At 40.1% G+C, this 16,873-nt stretch overlaps 1 protein-coding gene across 7 annotated transcripts in view; it reads left to right on the forward strand.

Annotated features, from left to right (window-relative positions):
* Positions 1-760: 760 nt before the first annotated feature.
* Positions 761-16,873, forward strand: part of LOC147882235 (uncharacterized) — a 39,278-nt gene continuing 23,165 nt past the window's right edge. Inside the window, exons 1-4 of one of the 7 annotated variants that reach the window (XM_087401734.1) lie at positions 1,265-1,589; positions 2,688-4,057; positions 4,124-4,280; positions 4,387-4,736. In XM_087401734.1, coding sequence (XP_087257860.1) covers positions 2,780-4,057; positions 4,124-4,280; positions 4,387-4,736 — 1,785 coding nt within the window. In that variant the 5' untranslated portion in view covers positions 1,265-1,589; positions 2,688-2,779. Of the gene's footprint in view, positions 823-1,264; positions 1,590-1,957; positions 2,101-2,153; positions 2,385-2,404; positions 2,542-2,687; positions 4,281-4,386; positions 4,737-16,873 lie in introns of those variants that run through there. The other 6 variants (XM_087401730.1, XM_087401727.1, XM_087401733.1 and 3 more) reach the window with 6 other exon arrangements.

The raw sequence follows: 16,873 nt of genomic DNA on the forward strand, positions 1-16,873 counted from the left end.
TTCGCAGCCCGCGCGCTTCGAGCTGTAGATATTACGGAGTGTGCACAGGAGTGTAAAAGGGGAAAAAAAATTGTTAAAAAGCGTGTATCAGACAGTATGACTGTGTTGTTGTGGGGCTGCGGCCACGGGGGTGGGTTTTTTTAGAGACTGCAGCGCGGCAGGAGTCAGGCGGCAAGCCGTAAACAATGGTCGTGCGCGGGGCACTTCTTCAATGTTGCTTCTGGCGGGGACCACCGGTGTAAGAAAGGAGCGTCAATGGCAATTATATAAGGGGCGCGAGCTGACATATCACCAAACCGAAAGGGGCGTACGCGTACGTGTCAGGCTTTGTGCCACGCACAGTTTTTTTTTAAAATTATTATAATATTTTTCATATATATTATAGGAGTGTGGTAGCAACAATCATCATCATCATTATCCTCATCGAAATTGCAGTTCTCTTGTTTGCTAATGAGCAGAAGCAGCTTCTGAATTTCTGAAAAGGTCCCTTGAACCTTCCTTCCGCTAGCGAGCGAGCAGCTTTGCGTCTGTCTCGCCTCCAGCTTTGACGCGTATCACCATGTTCTCTGTTGCCTCTCTCTTTTGTGTCTTTCTTCCCCCCGTCCCCCTCCCCATCCTCGGTCGATCCATCCACAATTCTCAGCCCCGTCCCATCCTCCCAACCTCAATACTTTCGTTTCTTCCGACAACGACACCCCAGCTGTGTCGCGTCTTTTTCGGGCTGCAGACAACACACGCGTACGAAAAAGTCTCGTACTCCGACTGTAGCTCTAGAGCGCTAGTAGTAGCTAGAGGTCGGAACTCGGACGAACTTGACAGAAGGTATCGTTTTTTAAAGGTATTGTGCTTCATTTTGGCATGGTTTCGTCTTGAAATAAATTGGTGGCGCACAACCCGCATCATCTTCATGGCTCACGGGCACGCTCTACCACATCACAGGCCTAGGTTTCTAGTTGTTGGCTCCTTGAGGCTTGAGCTAGGACCCAACCGGGCCAGCATCAACTCAGCTTCAGTATGATGATGATGATGATAGGCGTCTTGACTGGTTTGCCTGGTGGTCACTCTGGGTCACTGTGGGTGCGCTACAAAAAGACCGCCCCAGTTGAAATTGAGGCGGAGATTCCACTCCATGAACGCCATCTTTGAAAATCTCGGATAAGATTTCGAGCAATCTAGGCTAAAAACTGGCAAACCAGTATGTTCATTGTTTTCAGATGCACGCATGGGTAAATTGATGGCCGTTTAATTTGATTGGTTGGTTAGGTTAGCCCATGTCACGTAGTTGGGCTAGTAATAAAGTGGCTGCCTACCTGTGCTTAGGTCACGAGCACCACTAGTGACTATACACTACTACACAGCTACTGTTGAGTAGGGAGTGGGTGCTGCTGCTGCTCTTCCTCACGAGGATCATCGTCTCCTCAAAATTCCTCCCTCTTCCTCTTTCTATCACTTTATGACTCGAACGGACAGCCCAACATCGAAATGTCATTCGGAAGGTGCCCTCCTCATTGCGGATCAAACACTCCATCGGAGTTACAGTCCACTGCGAGCGAAGAGCTCTCTTCCACGCTTGTTTTCGCTGGGCTTTTGTAAGTTCTCAGAGTCAACTTCCATCCTACAATCCCACAAACCTTTTGCCTCTCTGTACTGGCGCACCAGTCCGTCGTTGCCCATCCGAAACGATCCTGTTTTCCTTCTTCGATACTCCTCTTCTAAGAAGAAGAAAGTTGCAACGCTTCTCTAACATAATCCATGCTAACCTGAGGATCGTCAAATCTTTAAGCCATCTGGCGCCTCACTTGATTTGTTCGCAATCTTATTGTTTAAGGATTAGCGTCATATCTTGCCGTCATGTGTAGACGGTCAGGCCAATCATCCGAGCTCTACTGAATCAATTGTATTGGGATCATGGCCTCTCTTCGTCTACAGAGTCTGCCCTGGCCTCCGATTAAAGGCTGCACAGTGCACAAGCACATACTCCATCGCAAAGGGACGTGTTTATCAAATGTACTTTGGGTTCTCGACCTTCTGTAATACAACTGGCGTGTCTGTCGGACCTATTTGCTGTTGGGTCTCGCTGAAGCGAGGCATCTCTATCAGGTGGCGTATGTTGCCGTCTAGTCGCGCAAGCAGGAAATGCTCATTCCAATGAGTCGATCACATCCATGGAACTCTCGTGTCTGACCACATACCTTTGATTTTATAATTGTTCTGCTATGAAAGGTCATCCTTCTTATCAGCTGAATTCGTCGTATGCATAATTCATGCCTGCAATGCAAAACTTATTTTACCTGCCGCAAATAAACATTCGAACGAAGGCATTCTCTACTGACAGTCATTCCAAGGGCCGGAAATATTGATGTGGCTGCTACTTACGAGTTCAGGTCCGAAGGTCTAGAGTTGATTTTTTCTTAGTCCGCATGCCTTCTGACCCACTCTTTTAAGCTAAGACACAAGGATTTCAATTGGGTCGAACCTCCCGCAATTTAACTTTGCTGCACAGCTTCTAGTTTGAGGCGCTCATATATATGTTCTTAAAATGTGCGCCATTGGAAACATTGAAATATCTCAATCGTTCGATTTGGATGAATTGGCTTTGAATTTTTTAGGTCGGAGGGCTTAAACATTCAAGTAGATAACAAGTGGTGGATGCTAATAGTACTCGAGTTTGATCTTCTGTTGCCCAGGACAGGAAAATGATTCGAGGGCGCGCGATATACACGTTCCCCTGTAAAGATAGTGGCTGCTGAGCCTCGATTTTCGGCATAAGTACAGGAGAATGACGGATGCAGGCGGTGTTCGAAAGACGCCTCAGGCTTTGACGTGTACGGATGGAGTATTGCACAGCCCGAAACTTTCCGAGTCTCACAATGCTTTCGATCTGCCTGTGTCAAACATCAGCCTGCAAAGTTTCGCTACTAAGGCCCGTTTCGATGATAGAACGCTAGGTTTAGGGTCGCTGAAGGAGATTAACGCCCCCGAGCAGGGAGGTTTAGCATCCGTCGGAGAGATGGAGTATTCTTTTCTTGACCCTGCAACAGTCCATAGCTCCTTCAGTCGGATGAACCATCTTGATCAGCAGGCCCACATAACCCAACAACTTCGAAAGGAAAAGCTGCGCGTGCAAGCCTCGTACCACTCTTCTCCCGCAGAATCGTGTAGACAAAGCGAGCGATCTGCGTTCTCTTCATTGGCATCACAGCAGTCGGGCCAATCACCTCTATCTGAAAGCTCTGAATTGTCCTCGAATCCCTTCCGAACGACCAAAAAACCATCGGCACCGTTTTCATCGCAAACGGCTGTCGCGGATGATTTGCACTCCGCTTACAATGCCGGTTTAGCCTCTTCACAGGTTTACAATTTCTCGGAAGTTGAAACTCCTTCTAGCGTCGTTAACAGCGTGTTCCGGAAGCCTGCACAGCCGGAATTATGTTTTGCTGAGCAGTCGAGAGAATTCGGGAACACTGAGTGCGAGGCAACAGCACCCAGAGTCAAAAGCTGGACCTTTGGAGAGAAAAATATGCAGAGCACTCTAGTTCTACAAGGAGATGACGCCACGGACAATAGCAGGGCATTTTTAAGTTCACAGGCAGGTCCTTTCCTTGGAGCCAATATGCAAGCTACTTTTGACGGCCCGAGGCTCGGAACACATCAGAACATGCAGAGTTATTTTAGCTCCAACAATCCGCAAGACGGAGTAGAGCCATATCTCATCAGGTATGGTTACAATAATGGAAACACAAACTCCTCCAATCTTGAAGATCTGAGAGTGGGTTTCGGACAAGCCTTTGGTCATCATTCCAACGATGATAACGCGCGGCAAGTGTACGAAAGGGTCTCCGTATCGCCCTCTTTTCAAGCACAAAGGCAGCCTGTCATATCGGGAATATCGGCCAGCCATGACACAAACGGTCGTAGTTATAACATGTCCCGAACAGCGCAGTACACTAACAGTGGTGAGTGGGGGAACGCAGGGACTGAGCTGCTGCTTTTACCAGGGACTGGAGCACTAGAAAGTGCCCATGAAGGAAAGTCGAGCGCCTTACACGGGAGTAATGTGAGCTCAATGCATCATTCTCTTCAATTGCACGACCTGGGGCAAACTGCGCTAACGTTTGAGCAGTGTGATAGGCTAAACATGACGCTCGGGAAAAACGCTGGAGGGATTTTGCAGGCTGGTGGGAATTTGAGACAATCGCCCGGCCTCTCTCTTTATTTGTCATCCGGGCAACATCGCCAGTCAAATGTTTCAGCGTTGGATGCTAGGTTATCTCACTCAGGTGTGCTGACATTGTGCTTATGAGCACATCTCCTTCACAACTGACGTGTGATTGCCATCCTATGATCTCTGTCTTGATTCCCAGGTGCTCTCAATTTCACATGCAGGTTCCTTAGGTGTGCTGCGGCATTCCAAGTATCTACGCGCAGCTCAGCAAGTCCTTGACGAATTTTGCAGCGTTGGAAGGGGAACTTCTAAAGGCCTGCCTGTCCAAACACTGGAAACACCTCAACCTTGGATGGATCAAGGCTCGAAAAAAGTAGATGAGGACGAAAGGAATGTTCAGGAGGCTATTCGTGCAGACCAAAAGATTTCACGTGCACCAGGGTCCAGCTCAGTGCAGCTTAAGGCCACTTCCCAAGATATCCAACCGGATGCCACCTCCAAGCAGATGCCTCCAGATGAGAGATGCCAGCTGCAGATGAAGAAATCTCGACTCATCGCAATGGTTGAGGAGGTATGCTCACACTTTCCTCCCATTTTAAAAGAATGCTTTGCCTTTGATAACAATCCGATTACTTTTCCATTTTCGCATTGTATATATTAAGATCAGCCCGACGCAACAAACGCAAGTTCTTCTTTCACGTTTGATAACCCGATTACAAAGAGGATCCTTGAGTGCCTAACGAGCGTACACTTATCTTTTATAGAACTAAAACTGACAACAGGTTTTCCATGATTGTAGACGTAACCTGATTTGCTTATTAATTCGGGTTAGATTGGACATTTGCATCATCACTTTCCTTTTCCATTACAATCCAAAATATAATTGAGGTGGGTAAAATGAGAATTGAAGTTTTGTGCTGAAACTGAGAGACCACGACAAAAGTGTCTAAATCACATTGATCTTTGCGACTGCTTGGAATCAACGTGATTTGGAAATCACCATCACAAGATGGCTTAGGCTCGTTAGAGGTGAGAAAACGTGATTCAGTAGAGTCTTGCTGGAAAAATCTAAATAAATAGAGAAGAGGATTGAGATGGGACAGATGTGTCTCTTCCAGAGTACGTAATGAATGTATGGGAGATAAAAGAGAGGAGCGACCATAAAATATAAGCGAACAGACCAAGAAGGATGAATTAGAGAAGTGTCATTGTCCGTGTCCAGTAGGTCTCTCCTTGGGCTGCTATACAATGCCCCAACAGATGCATCTCAGAGCCGCCTGGACTGCTTAAAAATGTCCCAACGTTTGGATACATGATTAGAGACATCTGTTATGATAAATATAGTTCATATCTATAAAAGTATATGTATACACATATATATTTAACCACCTGGTTGTGTGAGGAGGGAGAAAAACTTTTTGTTTTCAAAATTTAAAAGCTAACTAATCCAAAAGTGTGGGTTTGTAATGCCAACCAATCATGTAGATAATATTAGGAATTGGTTATTAAGAGAATCAAGATCCAACATAAGTATGATAAAATTTTTACTCAACTCTAAGAAAAGTTAAGATACTTAAACCTCTTGCTCGAAATCCAATATGGCTGCTACTAGGAAGCTTGGAGCCTTCCAATTTTGCACTATAGTCTAAAAAAATGTCCGTGCTAGTTGAGTTGTGCAATGCTAGCTTTTAAAGATCTCTTGTCCTCTCTAGCTCATGAGAAGCCTTTGGAAGCCTCCATAATGAACCTAGAAACAATCATTGTTAACATGGTTTATGACTCCTTGTTAGCGTAACTTATGTCCCTTTACTAGCATCCACCTAGGGGGACTATAAACATTTTGCCTTTACAGGCAATCAGATTGCCAGGCCTATCAGTGGTAGCAATAATGTGGGATCCCTTATAATTTGTAAGGTTGAGGGTACACAAGTCCCATAATGGAACTTCTAGAATGAGTCTATCAACGCCTACCTCACTCATAATCATCATTTAGAAGAAGGTACATATCCAAAATGTGACTATTGTGCCAGCCACCATTGAAATTTGATCCACATGAAAGAATAAGTAGGATGATGGTTGCTTTCGATAGATGATGCAAATAAATTTTGAACTCATGTAAGCATTATGATTGTCACTACTGTAAAAACGTGTGGACTTGCTCGTTGAAGCAATTTGTGTAAATACATCCACATTTTTTGCTGAAATCGAGGTAGCTTTATTACTTGTTGCTCATTTGACATGCAATGAGTTAGCCATGAGATAATTTAAAGATGATGTTGCCATCAAATGGAGGCCATTGATGACATTGCAATTAAATGGAGGATATCAATGAAGCAATATCTAGAAAAATATCAATGTACTTTACTTGAATGCAGGATATTTGCATCTTTACTTAGTTCACCTCCCAAGCTGTAATGAAGTAGCAAGAACTTCTTTTTAAGAAATTTCCACTTCAATTTAATGCTATTGCTAGTAAAGAAGACATTTTCATGCACAGTGTACACAACCTTGGACCATCATTGGTGCCTATCTAGACTATATTAAAGGGTTTTACATAGTAAATCACTAGGGGGCTAGGAATGATTTTTGTGGTAGAGTTGCTACTAATACTTTCAAGAAAGTAAGCCAAGCAAACAAAAGATATTTAGTGGATGAAAATAGGGAAATTTGTAATCGTGATTTCACAATGAATAAATATGCATTTGAGCTTTCAAAACATAAGTGGGGTAGGGTGTACTAATGAACTACATGCTACTATTAAGACTAAGAGTGCTGGCACTTAAAAAAAAAAGAGAAAAAGATTGCTTGGCACTTATACATTTAAAGATACAAAAACTCATCACTAGATGTCTATGTTTTTTCTTAAAAAATGTCACTGCATGTATATTATCTTGAAGTGAGAAACTATGCTTATTAGAGGCTTATCATTGGAGGCTACATACGTGTAGGTGTTTATAATGACTTGTAGCCAAAGGTCTTTGCACTTGCCACTATCATCACCTTTGGAATCTTAAACAAGTCCTCACACAAGGGATAAGGTAAGTGCTTTACAAGCATAAGCACAAGCATGGATTATTGATGAGTGTAGACGCGCCTAGGTTTACTAGCTGTCAATGAGAGTCGTTGATATGACAAGATCCGATGCTTCAAATTGGATGGCGCACACGATTATTAATGTGGAAGGTGGTTGGCTTTGGGCCATTGGATCTAGCCTAGATCTAATGGCTATGGTATACTGTAGAGTGGGCAGGCCCTGTGCATTGACAGGCAGCAAACTCGCCTCCCAAGTCTAACATGTGGGAGTTAATAAATGTTTTAAGAGAGATCAACGATGCACATTTGGTGGTAGTCGTGCATCGTTTGATCTTCAATCATCGCACAGTTTGAAATAGGTGCTGATTTCCTGTCATTGGATCATCCCTCCCTCTACCATGTGGCGTTGCGCATCAGCATGAGGTCTATTTATGGCCATTGGATTCACTTTATCATCAAATGGACCAAATTGGTGATCGTTGCGCATCGTTGGATCTAGTAGCACTCCAAGGGTCTCCAAAACATATGAAATTAACACCATAGATCTTGATCAAAGATCAAATGGCCATAAAGGGGCTTTACTCCATTGGATGGGAGGCGGAATGCATCTAGGCCCTCCAAATGGCAAAGCAAGTCTTTAATGCCCCTCGTCCTCTTTTAGAAAAGAAAAAATTTCTTCAAAATCATCCTTACCATGGGCTTTTCACCTACAATTAAGAAACTAATCCATTTCCCTAATCTTTCCCTTATGAGGTCCTTTCTGAGCTCAAAATTCACCTAATGTATCATAATCAGAAATATCAAAGGTTCAAACACATACTAATGAGCATATAAAACATCATGCAATTTGGTTGTAATTGACTTTATCGAAAGTTTAACCCAAAATAAATGCAAGTAGGATTGAACATGATGCAATTTGGTGCAAATTGGTGGACTTACCCAATTCATGAAATTTGCTACTCTTTTCTTGATAGAATATGAGTTGGTAAAATCTTCCTACTCAATATTTTTGAGATTTTGAATCTATGATACTCTCATGGCATATTCAATGAATTATACTCAAAATTTAATCAACAATCTAAAAGTCCAAGCTAGTGCTTTACCCTAAGGTCATTTAAACATGGTTGACATGCAATTGGCTTATACTTGCCAAGGAACTCAAAACACAAGGCATTCAACTAAGGAAAGGTCAACCCCATGAGCAAGCTCAAATAGATGTAGAGGAGAGGTAGATCATCTCGAAGAAGTTGGTAGTAGCAACGTGTCAAATATAGTTCATCGTAATGTCATAACTATAGACATTATGATAGATGTTGCCACGAGAAGCTATATGAACAATAATAAACTCTTGAGCTAGATGAATTGGATTACTATAAATGTACTATGGATCTTGATCTACATATCTTGTACTGTCAATAGGGTAATTGTAATAATAATCATATGCTTAATAACTTTGAAACATATTTGTATCTTATTTTCTTTCAAAGTGAGAATATAATGGTGTCTTGGAAAATCAATCTAATAAGAAGATTAAAAAAGTACTAACAACTAAGAATATATTTTGGTTAAGTCTATTCTATGTATATCATATTTTTATTTCATCGTTTTCCATGGCAATAGCAACATTGATTTAAAGATGACCTTAACTCAAAAGAGTATATATTTGTTTATGCTATTTTAAAAAGTGCTTCACAAGGCATGCAGTAAAGGCATGGTATCTACCTTTCTTTTCTCGGTGTTCAAGGGTTACACTACTAAGAAACCTATGTATCATGTGCATTCATGGAGCATTTTAAAAACACCTCACCTAAAATTTCCCCCCTAATAAAACCACCCTTCTTTACTTATGAACTAATAGGCTTTTTTAAAAAGTTAAATAAAAAAACCCTCTCGGTATTGCAATCGAGCTAAATTTTTTGCTAACACTGAATGAACAATCATCTTCTTTTTTTGAATGCATGTATTATACTAATATTTTGTGAGGTTAACCCCTGTGGCCTAATATACATAACCACCAATGTAAGAATAGGTTTCTTATCATATGAAAATACCTTGTAGACCCACATGACCAAGAGATTAGGAAAACTAGTATTAAATTATGTATAAGGTAAAACTAGTGTTGATATATAAATACTCTATACCATATGAGCTAGTGGGGTATTAAAATCCACATGACTTTTTTAATATTTAAGGATGCTTCAAAATTCATATTTTGTATTTCCAAAGTGAATAAAAAATCCCCTCATGTATATACATTTGTTTGATTATAAAGATGCTTCAACAAATTTTTAAAGAAGATTTGTTACTATACTAAAAATACTCTATACCATATGAGCTCGAGAGGTATTAAAGTCCATATGACTTTTTTGATATTTTAAGGCTTCTTCAAAATTTAAATTTTGTGTTTCCAAAGTGAATACAAAATCCCTTCCTAAATCTAAATTTTCATGATTGAAACGAGGCTTTAAAAAATCCCCTCTTATTAAAGATTTGACCTCAACCTACAAAATTTAAAGTTTTCCTCTTGCGAGAGTCACAACTATAATCACATGAATGATTCCACTTCCTCGACTTGCATCTTGGTTGAGAGTTGCAAATCCCTTCATGCATATAATTTATTTTTGGTGAAAGAAGGCTTCAAGAAGTCTCCTCTTCTTGAAGATTCCCTCCAATTTCACTCATTTATCTTGGTTGAGAGTTACAACCGGCATAAATGATTACTTATATAAACTATATGATAGATCTAAACCATGATTAGATGTGCCAATTCTTATGAGTTTCAAGGATAACATTGTATATGGATTTTCTTGATCTATAGCTTATGACTTGCTAAAGGGCATTTGATAGACTTGGTATGTAAACTAATCTATGCATTTCAAACTTAAATTGAATATGAAACCAAATGTTATAGTATTGTTCCTTCTTGAATGAAATCATTACACCATTCTAAACGCTAGTTTGCATATGCATGTTAGAGAGTATAGTATGCTAAAAGTTTATACAAAAACATTATAAACTTATTTTGTACATACACAATACCACCACTGTGCCTAGGAGGTAGTGCAAAAGTGACTTATTGAAGTGCATGGCTTGAGAAGTTAAACCATAGCTACTATTTTAGTTTCAAAATTTCGTCTCCCTATAGCTTTAGAAATTTCATGGTTCTCAGTCCAATGAACCTTAAAATATTACATATGTAATATTATCTTCCCATTTGTATACTATCTCTTAACCATCTATACTACCTTTTTTCAAAAACGCTGTCCCCCACCCATCCTCTTGTTCTTTCCTCCTCTCTATGACCCTATCTCTTGAATTTGGACTTGTTGGTATAGCCATAAAGGACACCTTGATCAAGAATTGGGTTATGTTGTTATGTATTCTTGTACGTGCTCTTTATAAGATAGTTGTCTAAAACTCCCTCTTTTGAATTATTTCGTTAAATGAAGATATCATATAATATGATGTACCTTGTCATGACTTGTTGCAAGGTAACTAGCTAGAAGATGTGGGATAAGAAAAATAAAAAGCTTGTCCGAGGTACAATGGGGATGTCCAAGGAAGAGAGCTAAAACTAATGTGGGAATTATATTAAAATAACAACAAAAGTGCACACTGCGACATTTGCAGAGAGAGAACGAACGATGAGAGAAAGGCCTCCTAATTGAGAAGGAAGTCTCAAAGATAGTAGATGCACATATTGGAGCATTGCCACAGAGCAAAGAGGATGACATGTAACATAAAATTGGTGGGATGATTAAGAAAGCAACATTTAAATGACTATACTAGGCGAGTTTTGAGCTTAAAAAAGGCTTCATAAGAGAAGGATTAGGAAATGGCCTAAATCCTTAATTAGAGGTGAAACGATCTTCGTAAGGAGTGGAGTAATTCCTTGTCTATAGGTTGGAAGCTCATAGTAAGTAGTGGATTTTGATTTCTCATAAAGATGAAGAGGGGCATTAATATTGGCCTATGTAGTTGCATGTTTTTGGGTTAATTAATTTGGCATTTCGAGGACTTGGATGCATTCTAACTCCATCCAATGGTGTTTACTAAGAATCTTATGCCGATTACTTCTCTAATGGAAATCCTATGGTATGTTTTCAAGACCCTTGGATGGCTACATTATTTGATATTGCAGTGTGCATGAATGGCATTTAATTTGATTTATTGGATGAGTTATTGAATCCAATGGCCATAATTTTCCCAATCAAATATAATCATGGATTTGGATACCCTCCAAGCTATGTTAAACGAATTGGGAGATGTGAACCATAAAGGCAAAGATCCAATGAAATGCAATGGGCCCCTATTTTTTGAATGTGGGATCGTGGGATCCTGCTATCCAATGGTGTGAGATTGGTGTGAAATGTAGGTCATGACAAAGTTGAGACTAGTCAAATGCATCAGAGTAGGGCTAGTGTTCAGATTAGTTTGAATCAGCTGCCACATTAGAGCAATTGCAAACTACTCATGAAGATTTAATGGCATGTAGCAAGCAACTGTTTGAAGCGATGTATCCCATCCAATCTTAGCATCCAATGATGCACGAATTTCTATTTCAAGCACATGGATGATTAGGTTAGATAATATGTATGGCTTGAGACAAATTATTGGATGCAATGATTTGAGAGCATATTGGGAAGACCATGTGGAACCTCTCTCGGCATCCGTTACATCAAAAAAGGAATTGAATCCTCAAAGAATTTACCTTGTACCCTTGGATTTATTAGATGCAAACTCTACTAGTGTCCTAGGAGTTGCACGCTCGATAGATTACTCTCTAGCTTGGGTGATGGCCTATGTACTATGAAAAGGGCCATAGCTTAAATCAACAAACTAAGTAATATTTGCTATGGTGTATTTTGTATAAATAAACATTGACAAGTGGCTTGGGTGCATAACAAGAAAAATGTTGTTGATCAAAAAGACCAACATGCATCATCCCTTACTTGTAACTCAAAGGGGGATGGGGTATCACTATGTATAAACCCTATATATTGCGTGCACTCAAGGCCTATTTGTAAAAACTTTATCTATAAATTTATCAAGAAAAAAACACATCCTTCTTCTATTCAATCTATGAATACCCCCTTTATATGATATTTTATTGTATGTGAAAAATGTTTAAAAAGGAAATTTAGAAAACTCCTTCTATTGAACCCACTTGCTATGCTTACATATTCATGTGTGGGCCCATGAGCCTAGTGAAGAAAATGTAGCTTGAGGTAAGAAGCCTCTATGCATCAAGAGAAGGAGAGGCAGCCTAAGTGATAAAGTCATCACTATAGTGGAATTATTTTGTATAACAATACTAGAGAACCTCTACATAAGGACATCTATATAAATGGATGGTATGCAAGAAATATAATGAGCACATCATATAGATGCTTGTACACATGCTTAACACAAAATAGTTAGTATATACTCATATTTCTCAGTCATTTTTATCCCAAAAATATTATGTCAGTCTCTTTTCATTTGCATCAAGTCTGAACTGAGAGAGAGAGAGAGAGAGAGAGAGAGAGAGAGATAGAGAGAGAGAGAGAGAGAGTATATTCATCAAGGCAATATTATTTTACAAGATAATCAGCAATATAGTGATAAAAATAGCAAGCTTGTTGGTAACCAACATCGTTAGACTCTTGTCGAATTAACCACTAGGTCCCAAAAAGCATTGCACGATCCATGAAAAATCAAAACAATAAGCCTGAGTCAAAAGCCCTTTATCTCTCTTGCATGGTGGTGTTCAAAACTATCCCTTAATGATTGAAACAATAAGCTTGTTGCCCTAGCTAGCCCATAGCTAGCTAGCTTGGTGGTTGTATGAACACACTAGTTGGGTTGAAAAACCGAAGACAACTAGGTTGCTAGCCACAAATTCATATACCTAATTAAGGAAACAACAATATGGTTTAAAAATCAAGCAAATATAGCTAGCTTGCTAGTTAATCAATTCCCATTGATTGATGAATGTATGCCATGTATATTAGGTTTTTCTTATAATAAAGCAAATGTTCTTTGTGTGTTAGACTTTCATTTTCCTTAAGATTTCGCGTAGTTTGATGTATACGGTGGTTTTTCTTGGTGTGCTAGAAGTTTGTCTTCCTTAATATTTTACATCATTTAAAATAAGGATATTACCATTTTAGTGAATATTCTTGGAGAGATTTATTAGGTACTCTTTATATTCTTTTGGATGAGAAAATAGATCTTTACCTAAGATTTGTGCGTGAGAAACTGAGGAGAAACTAAGATAAAGATCCAACAAAAGAGATTTATACATTACAAAGCCTTTTTTATGGTTTTTTTTTTTTGCCTTTTTTATATTAATAGACTCAAGGATATGAATGTATATTACTATTAAATATTCAAACTTTGACCTAACCCAATGAGATTTGAATGTCTTTGAGATATGTTCATTATGGACAATTAGTACATGGAGAGAGATTTCCATGTCTCCTAGGTCAATGTCCAATCTTTTGGAGACCTAGAACCTCATTATGTAATAAGTCTAATAGCCTAAGTTCTTTTGGAGCGAATGCTTTATCCGAAAGAAGAGCTTGATGCCCATGTCTCCTAGGTCAATTTCTCATGTTTGATACCTAGATATTGTGTGCCACAAGGATAATAAGCTCAATAGGCATCATAGTTGCCAGCCGAAATGGAAATGGAAGAAACGAAAACAGAAGAAATGGAGTTTCTAGCCCCTACCAAAATGAAAACAGAAGAAATGGCAATATGATACAATTAATGTATACAAATTTATTTTTTATACATAATATAATTATCAATAGAGTGTAAATCATACATAATACAACTATCTATACTTGAAGCATCAATGCATCATGCATGCTTCTATGATTCTAAATTCTTGAATGATGCTGCAACAATCAACATATGTCATCACTAACAAGTTTGACGTTACAAGAATATGAAATTTAGAAGTTTAAAGTACTTTAAACTTAGCAGACAAGTTGAAACTTGAAACTTGAAACTTGACAGCATCCAATGTCCATAGATGATCATGATTCATGATCCACAAATTCCATGATCATGACTCATGAGTCATGCAAAACTCAAAATAAAAGCACCCAAGGATGATATTAACAAAAGCAGCTACCACTTGGTGCTAAGGTCCAAAGTATACTAAGTACTGTATCTACTATCATAAAAAAAGAAATAACATAGTCTAGGATGCATCATGCTGCATGCATTATGCATCTGAAGTGTCATGACTAGGAGTAGGCTAGCACTGTAGTCTGTACAATCATAGTCAAGGACCAAGGTACGGGCAACTGACGGCGAACCCAAGGAGACGGAATTTGCAATGACAGACACCAACTGCTCCAATTGAGCCGTGCTCAATTTGTTCTTCTTCTTTGTGTGAAAGAGGGCCCAAGTGCTCCAGTTCCTCTCACAAGGACCGGAACTACAGTCTTGTGAGAGAACATGTATAGCAAGGCATTTTTGCCATAAGCCATTTAAGCAAAGATAAGTATCAGGACTTAATAACTTTAAACATATTTGTAGTAGATAAAACTTCAAATTGCTTAACTATACTAAATTCTAACTAGTGACGTTGTAACTTGTTTCTTACCAAAGTAGGAGTATAGTTGCCATATTTCTCCCACCAGGAGACAAGCTACAACTGTGTCTCTTGAAGCCTAGCCGTAGGTCGACCAAAGGAGAGGTTGTGATTCCGAAACAATAGAAGTTCATCCTCTCTTCGTTGCATCTCCAAGTCACCACCCGCCCAATTTTGTAGATACTGTTGCATCCCCTCCTCCAACTCGTCATTCTCATATTGCTCTTGACTGCCACAGAGGGGATGCAATACATGTGCCACCGCATGGATTGGACGGTGGAACCAATTCCACCGCTTATTCCATATAGCATGGATGGAATCAACCCTAGATCATGCTACAAGAAATTAGAATGCATTATGCATGCAAAATTCATAGTACATACATAATACATACTGAAAATTCCAGGCTCTACCCATAAGCTTTGATAGCAAATTGCAATAATTATACATATTACAAAAGTAAAAAGTCTTACTGATCAGGTGATATGGAAGTGTTTCTATTCAGGGCCTCTCCAATCTCGTCCATAAACTTGTACAAGAGCGCTAATGTGCTTCCCTCCATGTCCATGATGCGAAGCATCGTGTAGATAGAATTAATCGATTTGATTAAGCCTCCACCTGATTCCACCAAGACTCATCCATGATCATGCAGACAAATTTGATAGACTTTGCTTGGCCTTTATCATCCCAATCTCCCCACTCTCGAGACAGAACCATGTGCAACAAGCCTTGGCACACTCGCACAAGCCTCTCCACCACTATGAACATGTATTCAAACCTTGTGGTTGGAGGTTTAAGTAGCTCAAGGTCATTGTAAGCCCAATCGACGATGAGGACTTTTGGTCTCTTCATGACAAACTTCACGATACTGCAGGCTGTGGAGAAGATGGCATCAATTCAAGGTATCTTCCCTAGGTCCCTCGATCAAAAGATCAAGGCAATGTGAGGCACAGGGTGTCCACACAATCTTAGGGGACTCATCTTCTAACATGGCACCCATTGACACACAATTTCTGCCATTATCTATCACCACCTGCACCACATTCTCAACACCTATCGCTGTAATGGCTGCCCATATATGCTCCCAAATATACAACCTTGTAATCACTGTACCTGTATTGGAAGCATCTATGGATCTCAAGAACATGGCCCCCTTGCAAGAAGACACTAAAATATTATACTCACTCCTCTTGCATGTATTTGACCATTCATCCAATAAAAGTGTGCATCCGTATTTTTTCCAAGTCTCTTTCAAGAACTTCATTTGGTTTTCCACACATTCCCTCTCTCTTCTTAGCTCTCTTGTTTGCAAGGCCTCATATGTAGGCCCTTCGCATTCATACCCAATGCGGCTCATGGCTCTCATGGCCTTCCTCCATCGTGTAGTCTTCGCCACATGAAAGGGTATTGCATACTATATGAAGAGCTTTGTGAGCTCACTAGTGGCCTCCTTCATTGCTTGCTTTTGCAAGCATGCTTGAATGCTAGACCTTTGCAGTGATCCTCTTTTTCTCGCACTAGCATCCACACTAATTGATCCATGTAGCAAGGGTGTTCTTATAGCACTAGGACCCGCGCTCGATGTAGTTGATGCCCCTCTTTTTCTCTTTGTAGAACCCAATGTGCTGGCATCATCCAACGGCTCAGTGTCAGCATCCTCTTCTTCATCTTGCAACCCTTGCCCTCCAGTTTCCACAACCAAGGTTGCCATGCGCACACGCTTCCATTCTGTTAGGCCACCTTTCACTGGAGCAGGCACAAACTCACAAGGTCCTATATCCTTACAGGGAACACTTGCTAGATGGTCTTTCACCCGTGTGATGGACCCCGTTTTGTTTATGTCGTAATAGTTGCATCTCCATTTCTTGGAGCCACCGCCTCCTTTATAACTATCTAGGAGAGACATGGACCCAATAAGGATCTCTCGGCATTGAGGAGGATGGAGAGGTGAGGAGGAGGATGAAGAGGTCACAAATGAGAAAGGATGAAGAGGTAGAAGGAGGATGGCGAGCTCAGAGGTAAAATAGGATAGAGAGGTAGAAGGAGATTAGAGGATCAGAGGTAGAAGTGAAGGAGGATGGAGAGAA

This window comes from Dipteris shenzhenensis, chromosome 30 (assembly GCF_047967505.1).
Source record: "Dipteris shenzhenensis isolate YYH24624 ecotype China chromosome 30, Dip_SZ_1.0, whole genome shotgun sequence".
Classification (NCBI taxonomy): domain Eukaryota; kingdom Viridiplantae; phylum Streptophyta; class Polypodiopsida; order Gleicheniales; family Dipteridaceae; genus Dipteris; species Dipteris shenzhenensis.